At 40.5% G+C, this 15724-nt stretch overlaps 1 protein-coding gene across 1 annotated transcript; it reads left to right on the forward strand.

The window, feature by feature from the left end:
- Positions 1–7789: 7789 nt before the first annotated feature.
- LOC109260169 (olfactory receptor 2H2-like) lies at positions 7790–9430 on the forward strand. Its single transcript, XM_019438197.2, has one exon. The coding sequence runs from the start codon at positions 7816–7818 to the stop codon at positions 8758–8760; it is 945 nt and encodes a 314-aa protein (XP_019293742.2). The 5' UTR covers positions 7790–7815; the 3' UTR covers positions 8761–9430.
- The last annotated feature ends 6294 nt before the right edge of the window (positions 9431–15724 follow it).

Genomic DNA, 15724 nt, shown 5'->3' on the forward strand with positions numbered 1-15724 from the left:
CCTGGAATTAACGGAGTGGGAGAAAGCGGTAGATATTGACTGTTCAGTGAACATGATGAATGGATTTACAGTAAGTGCCCCCAAATACATAAATGTGAGAAGCTGAATGAAACAGCCTTTAGCTATGGAGTAAACTTTGCTGTCGCCCGTGTCCTTTTCCCTCTGCAGTTTTCCACTGGCAAGTTCACAGCCCGTGCCTAAGGCAAGAGTAGCACACACAAGGTGGAGACAGAGACCCTCATAGCTCTCAATTCCCCTGCAAGTTCTCGAGCTGGACCAGGCCTGACGGCAGACACTTCAATCACAGACATGAGAATATTTTATTACTTAAACGTGGGCATTTTTACCACTTAAAATGACCACAAAGATCATGGGACATTGTAAAGATGGAGTCCAGGGGGGAGAGAGCCAGCACATGGCAGGCAGGAAGGGTGAGGCACTAAGACCTGTTTTCATCGCTCCCACACACTGGTCTCACCTTCACCACATCAGCAGGTAAGTGTGGATTGAGCTCTGCTGGGTGCCAGGCTCCCCACCAAGCACGTTACACACGTCATTTCACATATCACTCACTGGCACTATTGTTCCACTCAATAAAGATGAGGAAACCTTATCTTCTAGAGGAGAAATATCTTGCCCAGGTTCTGGAACCTACGCTGATCTGACTCCAGAGTCTGTGATCTTACAAAATACAAGATGTGCTGCCAGTTCACAGGAGAGTCCAACCTCCTTCACAAAGCACAGGAGTCCTTCTTCTTCTTTTTTTTTTAAACATGAAATTTATTGTCAAATTGGTTTCCATACAACACCCAGTTCTCATCCCAACAGGTACCCTCCTCAATGCCCATCACCTACTTTTCCCTCCCTCCTGCCCCCCATCAACCCTCAGTTTATTCTCAGTTTTTAAGAGTCTCTTATGGTTTGGCTCCCTCCCTCCCTAACTTTTTTTTTCCTTCCCCTCCCCCATGGTCTTCTGTTAAGTTTCTCAGGATCCACATAAGTGAAAACATATGGTATCTGTCTTTCTCTGTCTGACTTATCTCACTTAGCATAATACTCTCCACTTCCATCCATGTTGCTACAAATGAACAGATTTCATTCTTTCTCATTACCAAGTAGTATTCCATTGTATATATAAACCACAGCTTCTTTATCCATTCATCAGTTGAAGGACATTTAGGCTCTTTCCATAATTTGGCTATTGTTGAAGGTGCTGCTATAAACATTGGGGTACAAGTGCCCCTATGCATCAGCACTCCTGTATCCCTTGGGTAAATTCCTAGCAGTGCTATTACTGGGTCATAGGGTAGATCTATTGTTAATTTTTTGAGGAACATCCACACTGTTTTCCAGAGTGGCTGCACCAATTTGCATTCCCACCAACAGTGCAGGAGGGTTCCCATTTCTCCACATCCTCTCCAGCATCTATAGTCTCCTGATTTGTTCATTTTAGCCACTCTGACTGGCACGAGGTGATATCTGAGTGTGGTTTTGATTTGTATTTCCCTGGTAAGGAGCGATGTTGAGCATCTTTTCATGTGTCTGTTGGCCATCTGGATGTCTTCTTTAGAGAAGTGTCTATTCATGTTTTCTGCCCATTTCTTCACTGGGTTCTTTGTTTTTCAGGAGTGGAGTTTGGTGAGTTCTTTATAGATTTTGAATACTAGCCCTTTGTCTGATATGGCATTTGCAAATATCTTCCCCCATTCCATCAGGTGCCTTTTAGTTTTGTTGTTTATTTCCTTTGCAGTGCAGAAGCTTTTTATCTTCATGAGGTCCCAATAGTTCATTTTTGCTTTTAATTTCCTTGCCTTTGGAGATGTGTCAAGTAAGAAATTGCTGTGGCTGAGGTCAGAGAGATTTTTTTCCTGCTTTCTCCTCTAGGGTTTTGATGGTTTCCTGTCTCACATTCAGGTCCTTTATCCATTTTGAGTTTATTTTTGTGAATGGTGTAAGAAGGTGGTCTAGTTTCATCCTTCTGCATGTTGCTGTCCGTTTCTCCCAGCACCATTTGTTAAAGAGACTGTCTTTTTTTCCCATTGGATATTCTTTCCTGCTTTGTCAGAGATTAGTTGGCCATACTTTTGTGGGTCCGATTCTGAAGTGTCTATTCTATTCCATTGGTCTATGTGTCTGTTTTTGTGCCAATACCATGCTGTCTTGATGATTACAGCTTTATAGTAGAGGCTAAAGTCTGGATTGTGATGCCTCTCACTTTGGTGTTCTTCTTCAAAATTACTTTGGCTATTTGGTGTCTTTTGTGGTTCCATACAAATTTTAGGATTGCTTGTTCTAGCTTCAAGAAGAATGCTGGTGCAATTTTGATTGGGATTGCATTGAATGTGTAGATTGCTTTGGATACTATTGACATTTTAACAATATTTATTCTTCTAATCCATAAGCACAGAATGCTTTTCCATTTCTTTGTATCTTCAGTTTCCTTCATAAGCTTTCTATAGTTTTCTGCATACAGATCTTTTACATCTTTGGTTAGGTTTATTCCTAGGTGAATATGGATGCAAAAATTCTCAACAAGATACTAGTAAATCGAATTCAACAGCATGTAAAAAGAATTATTCACCATGATCAAGTGGGACTCATTCCAGGGCTGCAGGGCTGGTTCAATATTTGCAAATCAATCAACATGATACATCACATTAATAAAAGAAAAGAACCAGATGATCCTTTCAATCAATGCAGAAAAAGCTTTTGACAAAATCCAGCATCTTTCTTAATAAAAACCCTCAAGAACGTCGGGATAGAAGCAACATACTTAAACATCATAAAAGCCTTTTATCAAAAGCCCACAGCTATTATCATCCTCAATGGGGAAAAACTGAGAGCTTTCCCCCTGAGATCAGGAACACGACAGGGATATCCACTCTCACCGCTGTTGTTTAACATAGTGTTGGAAGTTCTAGCATCAGCAATCAGACAACAAAAGGAAATCAAAGGCATCCAAATTGGCAAAGATGAAGTCAAGCTTTCACTTTTTGCAGATGACGTGATATTATACATGGAAAACCCGATAGACTCCACCAAAAGTCTGCTAGAACTGATACATGAATTCAGCAAAGTTGCAGGATACAAAATCAATGTACAGAAATCAGTTGCATTTTTATTTTTATTTATTTATTTATTTTTTTTAGATTATTCCATTTTTATTAATCTTTGCCATTACTGGATATTATCTTTTTTTTTTAATATATGAAATTTATTGTCAAATTGGTTTCCATACAACACCCAGTGCTCATCCCAAAAGGTGCCCTCCTCAATACCCATCACCCACCCTCCCCTCCCTCCCACCCCCCATCAACCCTCAGTTCTCAGTTTTTAACAGTCTCTTATCAGTTGCATTTTTATACACCAATAATGAAGCAACAGAAAGACAAATAAACTGATCCCGTTCACAACTGCAACAAGAATCACAGGAGTCCTTTTGTAATGGGTCCTTTCATCCCCTAGGAACTTTCTGCCACTTCCCAGAGTCTCTCCCCTAGCTATAACTGAGACCTTGAGTTCCTTGGAAGATTCTTTCTTCTCACAAATCCACTGATTAGCACATGAAAGATGACTGGGCAGTTCAGAGGATGAGGTCATGGGCAATCAGCCCAGGATCAAGGCCACACTTCTAAAGTCTCCAAGTTTTTTCATCCAAGGATGAGGTTTGGTGAGATTTTGAGAACTAGATGTGGTGTGTGGTTCATAACCTCAATAAAAGGAAAAGATATTCAGAAACTTCTGAGTGTTTAAATATTAACTGAACAAGCTGATCATAGGATAAATAGGGCATGTTGTAGGAGAGATAAATTAGGTCAAAATGGTGGAGAACCTGGAACTTTATTTGTTAATCATTAGGCACCATTTCAGTGAGAGTAGTGGGGTCATGTATGGAAAATAATTCTTACAGAATAATCAGACTTATGGAGAAAAAATAAGATCTGAAAGAAACAGCTTGGAGACTTTAGAAGTGTGGCTGTGATCCTGGGCTGGAGGGTGACTGCCAAGCTCCTGGGGTGGGTGGGTGGGTGGGCTCTGCTGTAAAGCTGAAGGACCATGGCACAGCAGAGGTCATGACCTCTGACCTTCAGACCACACTGCCCATCTGACTGCAGCCCAGGCCAGGCCTTCACCACTTGCGTTAGAGCAGGGAGAGCATGTGAATTAGGGCGACGGCAGGTGAGGAGGGTGAGGGGTGCTGCTGGGACCCCGTGCATGTGTGGGGCTTCCCCGCACCGTGCAGAGGTTATCCAGGGCTGGGGGAATTAGCAGGAAGAGTGGCCTTAGACGTGATTGAAAGCCTGAGGTTGAATGTTAAATGGGTGACGAAGGTCTAAGTGCCCAGAGGTTTGGAAGCATGTGTGTGGTTACAGGTAGAATTCTTACTGGTGGTTCTATTAATATGCAAGTGGCCTTGGGCTAATGTCACATTTCCTTGTCACAACAACTTGTAAATTAGGGGCCACTGTCACCACAGTAGTGCAGGTGAGGACCCTGACTGGCCTGGGGCACTCGGGCACGAAAGCACCTCCAGGGTCAGGCGGCTGTACGTGCTGGCCTTCACACTGAGTCACATCGTGCAGAGCCCAGGCTGCTCAGCCAACACCACCCTGCACAGTAGAGCTGGGCCATCCAGGGCACAGGCCAAAGAAGGCAGGTCTGGGCTGGGCCGTCTAGGGCACCGGCCGGGGAAGGCGGGTCTTGGCTGGAATATTCTCATATTCTGTATATTCCTAATAATGTTTAACATGAAATGCCAATTTCTCCCAGATTGATGTTTTTACTTTTGATGATTAGAACTCTTATCTCAACCCTTTCAATAAGTACTAAGACCCAGGGCGAGCACAAAGCAGGTATTTCCATCACCTCCAGAGAGTAGCATAGTTTCTACACTGTTATCATTATTATTTTGGTCAAATGTTTAGGATTTATTTTTAATAGCAATCATGTCCATGGAATCATGGCATGAACAAAATCCACATGTTCCAAATGCCATTATAAATCAACCCCGTCGCCAGGAGCAACACCATTGCTGGCTAAGGAGACAGTTTCCTGGTATCGGTTTCTCCGTGGCCTCGAAGATGGTTTATGTGCACCTTTTGCAGAGCCCGAGTGCCCAGAAAACAGGAGACACACTCCTTGCAATTTTAAGGCTCTGCAGTAATCCTCTTTGTCATGAGCTCTGACCTCCATGTCCACGGGGCATCGTGCTGGCCCTGTGTCTGCCGTGCTGACCCCTGACTGGGCAGCGTCCACCACGGAGCTGCTCGCACCCTTTGAGGCTGCACAGGGGACAGCTGTGTCCCCCTCCTCCGGGCAGCCCCCCCGAGCCCTGATTTGTCTTCAGGGTCATTCTTCACTTTTCTTGAAGGAGAAAACACGTTCACAGCCGCATTGCCCCATTTCCCAGCCTGTAGAAACCCAGGAGTCTGACAACCTTGCCTTCTTTTTTTCATCTCTGTGCCCGTTGGTCCAATTTATCAGTGTCTCTGCTGATGTAATCCTGTCTTCTTCTGAGATGAATGAGGATTATCCAAATCTTCAAGTTCTGATTCCTTCACCTCCAGTTTATGTCTCTCCTCTTGCTTTTACTGTTGGAAGCAAGGAGACAGCACCTCACATGATGGAAGCAGGTGCGTGGCCTTTCTGGCTGGCAAACTCCACGATGCCTAGAGTGGAAGACTCTTCTCACTGCCCCTCCATCTCAGAGCTCATGATGGGAGGCTACCATGATAGCAGAGGGCCGGTTACAGACACCTTCACAGCAAAGTGCATGTGTACGTGCATGTGTGTATGTTCAGACAGTGGCATAGGATTGATTGCCTCCCAGTGACACAGAAGTGCAAGCCTCTAAGGCCCTTCTCTCTCCAGAGACGGGAGTCTCCCTGTGATATAGACGGGACGCTGCCTGGGAAGGAGCTCCAGCAATGTGTGAGGAGTGAACTCGCCAACCTCCATCCACCTGCAGGGTGATTGAGCCAAGAGATCACAGCTTATAGGCTGCCCACACGCAGATTCCCCGCTGCCTGTCCCAGAACTCTGATCAAGACTGAACTTTTCATCACAGCCTCCAACAGCTTCTGGATTGACATTCTTCCTGGAAGGTAGGGCTGTTTTTCTCATGTGTGGAAAAAAATAAAGGAAGTTTATTTTAAAAGTCCAGGCCATCCAGAGCTGGTTCCCTTTAGCAGCGAACAGGATGAGGTTTTCATGTGTCCCAACATCCACTGTATTTTTAGTCATGGAAAATTGACTCTCTCCTTCTCTTTGCAGACATAAATCCCCTCATTGGCATCTTGGTTCACAGAAATGTGAAAAGAGAGTTTCAGTATGGACTCACCTGGGAAAATGCGGGTTATTCTTGGAGCAGAAATATCCCAGGACAAAATCGTGGTGATGTAGAGTTACATCGGGCCAAGTGGGCCCCCCACGCACTGTGTTTCTTGTAGACCCAGCAGCCCCAAGCTTTCCCTCTTCACAGTTTGGGGGAGGAAACCTAGCAGCTAAACCAAAGTCAATTCTGTACCACACAATTCAGGGTTTTACTTTACCACCAAACCACGTGGTCACAGGGACATATGGTAAACACAGTGACTACTTCCTTTGTTTCAATTAGTTTCCTTCCTTTGTTTCAATTCTGGAAGGAGGGTTGAACTCACCCAAAACACAGCAGTTTCACTCAACCAGAGTTCAAACTGCAGCTGATGATTGCCATGGATACTGAGGAAAATAAACAACTTATTCTCCTTAAAGTGGATTATATGACGATTGCCTAAGATCAGCTATAATGGCCGAGGGCTCTTAGAAATACAGTTATATTTTCTGGTCAGGATATTGAAGAGAATTTTCATTGGATATTTTTGTTTTTTTATTGTAAGAAACCTGTTTAGGTTTGACCCACAGGTCATCCATCTGCCCAGTCATTTGGAAACGCTAGGACCGAGCATTCAGAGGGACGGATGTTCCTAACTGCACTTCCTAATCTCTGCAGGCTCATAGCATGAAGGACACTGATGCATTTTACACCATTTACTCTATGAAATGTCAGTGGATTGCATTAGATGACTGAATTCAGATGCTCTTGTAGTGAAAGCATATTAAAGCATGTGAACTTAGGACCCACTGGGGAGAGAGTGTGCTTGTTGGGGACTGTGAATTAGACTTTCCTAGACAGCAATGTTCGTGAAGACAGTAGACCTATGACTCAAATAGGGAGATCACAGAAGTTTTGCTTAATGCTATTATCAGGTCAGTAATTATTTGCTTCATAGAAACACAATGAATATGAATGATAACCATGTCTCATTGCTCCTGTATAAAAATTCTATGTGTCTCCAACTCTGTGTACCTTCTCTCAGACCCTTGCTCACTACATGGATCTTTCAACTTATCTGTTACATATATTGTCTAGCACATGTCTATCTATATAAACCAATCACCTTTTCAATTTCTCTGCTTTTTCACAGTGTGTGCATTGATGGCCTGTGTATTTTAATCCTCAGGTGGTTTGGTATATAAATCTCAAATCTGGTTCAGTATATGCTTCTAATGTCTCTCCTGTGTTTGTATATTTCCTTTCAATGCATTTAGTATTTTCATGATGGAATATATTTGTCTTTCTTTCCGGATAACAAGTCAACCTATTATATTTGCTGGTTTGCATAATTTTATCTTTGTCTGTTGTTTCTCTAATTCCAGTGTCCAAATGCTCATTTCACTCACTTTGTTATTTTTCCAGTGGTTATGAGACCTGATTTTCTTCCCGCAGGAATAAAACAGGAATGACAAAGAAAGGTGACTCTCAGGTAGGGAGGAATGAGAGGGACAAATTCTAGCAACCCGGCAGGGTTTATCTTGCTGGGCTTCTCTGAGCAGCCCGGGCTGGAGAAGGTCCTCCTTGTGGCCATCTCCATCATATATGTACTGACGCTGGTGGGGAACACAGCCATCATCCTGGTCTCCTTCTTGAACCCCAAGCTGCACACGCCCATGTACTTCTTCCTGTCGAATCTGTCCTTCCTGGACCTCTGCTTCACGACGAGCATTGTCCCACAGATGCTGGTGCATCTCAGGGGCCCCGAGAAGACCATCAGCTACACGGGCTGTGTGCTCCAGCTCTACGTGGCGCTGGGGCTGGGCTCCACTGAGTGCATCCTTCTGACGGTGATGGCTTACGACCGCTTCAATGCCATCTGCCGCCCCCTGCACTACGGCGTCATCATGCACCCCAGGCTGCTCCGGCAGCTTGCAGCTGTGGCCTGGAGCAGTGGTTTTGTGGAGTCCACGCTTCAGACCATCCTCGTCTTCCAGCTGCCTCTCTGCAACCACCACAGGGTGGATGATTTCATGTGTGAGGAGCCCGCCCTGATTAAAATTGCCTGTGTGAACACCACCTTCCTGGAGAACGAGCTCTCCATAGCCATCGTCCTCTATGTGGTCATACCGCTGGGGCTGATTCTGGTCTCCTACGGCTGCATCGCCAGGAGCGTGCTGAGAATCAGGTCCACGGAAGGCAGGAGGAAAGCGTTTGGGACCTGCGGGTCCCACCTGCTGGTTGTGGTTTTGTTCTTCGGGACTATAATTTCTGTCTACATCCAACCCAAGAGCGAGTACACGCAGAACCACAGTAAATTCCTCACCCTCTTCTATACTGTAGTGACGCCCTCGCTTAATCCTCTCATCTACACGCTGAGAAACAAGGAGGTTAAGTGGGCTCTGAGGAGACTTCTGTGGAGGGACCCACATCAGGGAGAACCGTGACACGTACTCAGCCATTCCCCAGGTGCCGAGGACTTACACATCCCGCGTCTAAGGGTCACAGCTTCGGCTCCGCAGTAAAACAGGTGTCACATTTCCTTTCAATGGCATCCTGAAGTTACTATCCTAAGCCCTTCTTTTCATCCTCCTTTCCCGAACTGTTATATGTCTTTTTCTGGCTAATTTGTAAAGATTCTGTGTATACATGAACACGTTTAGAGGCAGGGGTATGTGCACATGAATCATACTTCCAGGAATCCCGGAGTTATTGCTCTGGTAACGAACTATCGCCATGAGCAGACAGAAGCCAGCTCCAGCTCGTGCTGGTCACGGCTGCCAGGTGGGTCTAGCTGAGGACAGGGCTCTGCAGCAGGGGCTGCGTCTGCAGCTCGCCGGCCGGTTAGGGCCCTGCACACCCACAGCTACCTGACGGTTTGTCTTATCAGGGGTTGTTGGTTCTCACATATTCAGCAGGGCGCCTGGGATTCCATGCACCCGGGACCATTCTGATCTCTCCCAGCCACAGAGAAAGTCTCCAAGGAGAACGACCAACGTGACTGTTTCTCTACTACACGTCTCTTGTTACCGCAGAGCAGCCCCCAATCTCTTGATTGACCCCTTGGTGCTATACCTGAATTGAGGTCAAATAAACACAATTTGAAATATTGTCATTAAGTGTGAATATTTAAATCTCCCAAAAGTAAGCAGATTTATTTATAAATAAAAGTGTTTGTCTTTGCCATTATAACATTCCCTTTCACAGATATTGTAATTTCATAGAATTTATAAATTTTTTTTCTTCATATTGAATATGAAGTTTTTATCTATTCTAATAACACAGCTGAAAATCTGGGTAACTTTTAAAGTGTGAAAATATTGGCCATGCTTTCCCTATGTTCATAATAGTTATCGATTTATAAAATATTATCAAAATCCTTATTGGCTTTAATTCTAGAGACTACTTCAACATACTTACAATGTGTTATTGTTTTATAAATGTGGTCTTAAAAATAAATGCTTTTAACAGAGATTAATCCTAAGTAATTATTTTAATACAGATAAGTAACTCTAGCTGAATATAGTAAGTTGAATGGAATGATTTAAAAAAAAAATGACCTCATTGGAGGAGAAAAAACATGATCTACTAAGAAGACATTGATAAGGTGCCTTAGGTGTTGTTTATACAAACTGGTGCTTCTATTTCTCTGTTTATATGATAGAATTTGATTGACATTTGATGGAAATTGGATTAATTGTGGTCAGATTTAAATAAAATATTTTTATAGATGGATTAGGACAGCCAAATACCTAATCAGCAGTATGATTACCCAAATCATTTAAAATGTTATAATTTCAAATAGACAATAAATGAAAGCACTAATAAAAATGGTATACTTATGTCCCCAATAAGATTAAAAAATTTAATATTTTCTATATATTTTCTACATTTTTAGCACTCATACCTAGAGGTATTCATGATTATTAGTTTGTGTACATTTATCCAAAAACATTTAAAAATACTTTAAAGTAAAAATATATAGATATTAATGGTTTTAAATTTACATAAATAATATTAAACTACATGTATCACTTACACTAGTTTAAGAACTAGTTACAAAGATATTCAGATTATTTAATTGTGTGCATGTATCTCATTTTATTAAGAATATTTATATTGTTTCAAGTTTTTTACTCTTTCTAACCATGCTGCAACAAACATTCTTGTGTGTAGATGCCAGTTTTTACCTACTTTTGTGGGAATGATTCTGTGTGGTCAATAACTACATGTGGAAGCCTTCAGGTAAAGGAGATGCCCATTAGAAACTACAGAAATCCGCTGATATGGCAAAGATTTCCGCAGGTAACCATATTGATTGACAACCCCACCTTGACTGTATGAGAACCTCATTGCTTATCCTCTATTCAACCCACAATGTAGCCAGATTTGAATGCCAGAAACTGTGCCCAGCTAAAATGCTGAAAGTATCCATTGTTTCCGCATGCAACTGTTGAGAAGATTGCATTGTTTTTCTCCTATTATAATCTATTACATACTTCCTGTGTCAATAGATTTTCTACCTTGAAATAATATCTGTGTTCCTGGAATAAGCTGGCTTTGTCTGTAATGTATTGTTTTTAGAATATTCCTTCTATATTCAAAATGTCTTTTGAGAATTTTTATAAAAATTTTGTAAAATGTAAAACTGTATTTGAGTTTATAATGGAGATTGGCCAATAATATCATTTTCTTATGTCACCTGTGTTCTGTTTATGCATAAAAATTTTACTAGTCTCATAAAATCAGTGGGGCAACTTTCTATTTCTTATTAAATTTGGAAGAGATTAAATAAACCTGGAATTAATGGTTCTTTGAGTTTTCTAGAAGTCACACAGAACAGATCCAGCCTTGTGATGCTGAGGGTACACTGTGGGACATTAGTAATCCTGAGCTCATTAAAAAAAATATACTGTTCTACTCAGGCTTTTTCCTTCCTGGGAATTTTGACAATTTATATTTTTCTGTAGAAAATTATTCATTACATTTAGATTTTTAAGTTATCGGCTCAACATTCTTCCTGAAATGGTGTGTTGTGGCATTAAATCCGTTTTATACTGTGTCATTTTTTATCTTAATGATACTTACTCATGTAAATAGCCAGAGGTTTACCATTTTATTAGTTTTATCAAAGAACCAGCTTATTATTTTATTGGTCAAATCTATTTAATTGTTGTATTAGTGTTCTACTTCATTCATTTCTCCTTTTAGCTTTATTATCTCCTTTATTCTATTTTCTTTGGTTTATTTTGTTGTTCTCCCCTTATTTTGGTATTTTGAATGTTTAGCCTCTGTTCTTCCAATTTACCAATAAATGCATTTAAATCCATAAATTCTCTTTGAGTACTGCTGCAATACACACGTTTCCATACATATTTTGAAATTTAGCTATAAATGCCTTTTAATTTTAATTTTTATTTATTCTGTAACTTGAATTTATTTAGGAATGTGGTTTTTGGACTCTAAACTCATGGGATGTTGACTATGATTTTGTTAATGCTATCTATTTTATTTTTTTGACTATCACTTTGTTATTGATTTCTTATTTTACTATATGGCATCAGTAAATATAATCTGTGAAAAATCCTTTAGAATCATTGGTTTGTCATTTTCACCTGGTAGCTCTGAAAGATTTGGCTCTGTCTTAAGGCTTGTTGTTTTAATTTAATAGCATAAATGAGAAATCACTCAAAATCATTTCATGGGGAAAACAAATTGGTAAAAATAATAACTTAATTCAGCCTATGACAGATCAAAGATGTATCTTGTAATGTCTAAGCCACTAAAAGAATAAGACTTTAATGTAATGCCAACAAGCTTGAAGGTGAGGCAAGTGTTATAATAAAACTATTTGATTAATTATAAAAACATAAACGCAGTAGAAGAAAAGGCAAGCAATAAATTGGATGAATAGAAGCTGCATAGAAAAATAGTAGCCACCAACTCCAGCAATTATATGAATTATATTATTTAAATTATGGGTATGAATTATATAAATTTGTATATAAAGTACATTATATAAACTATATGTATAAATTATATAAATGTAAATGGCCCAAACTGTCCAAATAAATAAAAATATTTTCAGAGTACTGTTTTTTAATTAAATTTTTTTTTAAGTAGGCGCCATGCCCAACGTGGGGCTTGAACTCATGACCCTGAGGTCAAGAGTCAGATGGTCCACCCACTGAGCCAGCCAAGTGCCCCCAGAGTGCATTTTTTTTAGAGACTAAGATAAAAACTACATATAAGATGCAGGGTAAAGTTTAAAAAAAGACATACCCTGTGACGGTAGACAGTAGGAAGTTGAAACATGCTAATATCACATGACAGAAACTTTAAGGGAAGAGTGATTACCAGTAATAAGGAAGGACTTTTCATCATGCTAAAATATTTAATCAGCCTGGAAATTATAACACTCCAAGATTCACACACCTCCTGTAACATAGCTTCAAGGTATGAAGCCAAATCGGACAAGTAGCAAAGGAAAGAGAGAAATCCACAGCGGAGTTGGGTGAATCACTGGTAGAAAGACACACAAACATGAGTGATACACAGGGAATATAGTTAACAACAAAAATCACCTCAGACGTGCAGAGAGGACACTCAAGCCAATGAGTTTATACGAGCGTTTTTGAAGCATACACAGAACATTCACAACATGTTGACCAAATATTGAATAATACAGCAAGTTTGAACACATTCCAAAAGCTTAAAGGCACATGAGCATTTATTTTGAGAAATATGAAATCAAGATAGAAATCAGTAACACATACTGGACAAAGGATTACTGTTTTTCACATATGAACATTTCAAACATAGTACACGGAGGTAGGAGAGGATAAGATAACCCACCAACATCCAAGTCCACATTAGCAATTATCAACATCACGCCAATTTTGTTTCAAATATTTCCTCCCACAGTTTTTGTTTTTTCATTTTGTTTTGTTTTGCTGTAGTTTTTAAAAGTAAATCTCAGGCATTGTATCATTGCAAACAATAATATAGAAAGAAAACGAACAGTATTTGCTTACCATAATCCGTCAGCCCATGTTCAGATTTTCTTAAATGGTTTTTGTCTTTGGTTTGTTCCAATCAGGATCCAAAAACTTCCACCCCTTGCATTTTGTTGGTGTTTCTCATGTGTGGACGTTTCCGGCGGAGGGCAGGTACCAGGCATCTGCAAACACTGAACTCTGCAGGTACAGCCCCTGAACCGCGTGTTGGTGAGGGGGCTGGGGGCGTCTCCACTGAGCCTCATGTACACAAATAGGCAGTAGGCAGATTTGGCCCATGGCTTAGAGTTTGCAAACCGACCTGTGGTTTGCATTCTGCAAGGAGACAGGTTAACCTAGAAGAGGTGATGGCATGCTCTGATTTTGTAACTTGGTATAGACAATAACTCCAAGAGTGAGACAATTAATAAATTCCTTTTCAAACTGTCTCTCTGCCTAGATTTCCTTGTCATTAAGCCCTGGGCTACCTGTCTTATCTTCTGCTGGTTCATCTATTATTGAATGAGATAAACTGTAGCTCATTCTAAAAATCTATTTGAGAATTTTGCTCTCAGAACATGCTGCTGACTGTGTTTTTATGTAAATAGGAGGTAAACAATTTATGTGTGTGATTTAAAGATAACAAGCATAGGTGTTTGGGAATCTCTCTTTCTCTCTCTGTCTTTTTTTTTTTTGTCTTTTTATTTAAATTTTAGTTAGTTAACATACAGTGCAATATTAACTTCAGGAGTAGAATTCAGTGATTCCCTCTTACATACAAGACCCAGTGCTCATCCCAGCAAGTGCCCTCCTTAGTACGCATCACCATCTAGCCCATCTCCCCCCACCTCCCCTCTAGCAACCCTCAATTTGTTATGTATCATTATGAGTCTCTTGTAGTTTGTTTCCCTCTCTTCTTTATTTTCTTCCATATCTTCATCTGTTTTGTTTCTCAAATTCCACATGAGTGGAATCATATGGTATCTCTCTTTCTCTGACTGACTTATTTCACTTAGCGTAATGCCCTCTAGTTTCATCCACATCATTTCAAATGGCAAAATTTCATGCTTTTTGATCGCCTAGTAATATTCCATTGTGTACGTATACCATATGTTCTTTATTCATTCATCAGTCATTGGACATTTGGTCTCTTTCTGTAATTTGGCTATTGTTGGTAATGCTGCTATAAACATTGGGATGTATGTGCCCCTTCAAATCAACATTTTTGTACCCTTTGGGTAAATACCTAGTAGTGTGATTGCTGGGTCGTAGGGTATAGGGGTTACTCTTAAATATAAATCAAAAGTTACTGTTTACATCACATGTGCTGATTCAAACCAAAGGAGAGGCTTTCACAAAGAAAAATAAAATCACCCCTCTGAAAAAATCTCACAAATTAGAAAGAAACCTGAACAGCATATTTGTCCCTTCCCAGTGGACACTCTCTGGTATTGTTTGGTCTTTTCACTTGCACTTTATTTATCTCAGGGACAGAGAATGCAGGGAATCAGAACTAATGGGAATGAACCTTCCTGGAAGTCATGGCTGGTGCCCCACACTGGTCCTTGCTCACTTTGGAGATGAGAGGTTCCAGCCTCTGCTCCTGGCCTCCAGGCGTGTAGACTGAGGACAGTAGCACAAGGGTGGTTTTTAAGGTCACATGGAGTGAGCTTAAACTGCCCTTTTATACACTCAGAGTTCAGTAAACGTGGTTGTCGTTATGGTTGGTGGCGCTGTCTGTGCTGGTGCAGAGGAAAGTGCACTCCAGAGTCTCCCCAACACCACATGGCACAGGCTTGGAGGAGCAGAGTTAGTAAAGAATGTCTCCCTATAACTAATATTCAGGAACATGCAGTAGAGAAAATACTGAGGGTAAGTTAATTCGTGACCATGTAGATATTTAAAACAAACGTTAAGTGTTCTAGAAGATGCATTTTTGGTACTTTTTATATATTCAACTGCTTTCAAAACAACATATATATGTTTTCATAACATAATCTTTCATGGGAAGGGACTTGAGTGTGTGTGTGTGTGTGTGTGTGTGTGTGTGTGTGTGTGTGTGATTAGTGGAAAGAAAAGGCTAAAATAAAATAAGCCAAATGTTTACATTAGCTGGATTCAAGGAAGATAAATGGATTAAATTTTCAATTTTACACTTTTATATATTTTATAAATTTGCTCTGAAAAGCATGTATTATATTTGTTTTAACAAAAGGTCTACATTTAAATATTTTAGTATCTGTATTCTACATACATTACATATTTATTGAAGAAACCTTAGAAACAAGGATAAGAAAAACATCTGCAATATGAACGCCTGGAGATTCTACTGTGAACATCCCATTGTAATCCGTTCAGATTTATAAAACTAAACAAAAATGGTCATGGTATACAAATCGTTTTTAACTTGCTTTAA

The sequence above is a fragment of the Panthera pardus genome, unplaced genomic scaffold (assembly GCF_024362965.1).
Source record: "Panthera pardus isolate Hobbes unplaced genomic scaffold, ASM2436296v1 HiC_scaffold_17, whole genome shotgun sequence".
In the NCBI taxonomy this organism is placed as follows: Eukaryota; Metazoa; Chordata; class Mammalia; order Carnivora; family Felidae; genus Panthera; species Panthera pardus.

Excerpts from the sequence above, each read along its gene's own strand:
- LOC109260169 (XM_019438197.2), top strand. The coding sequence starts at position 7,816 with ATGAGAGGGACAAATTCTAGCAACCCGGCAGGGTTTATCTTGCTGGGC.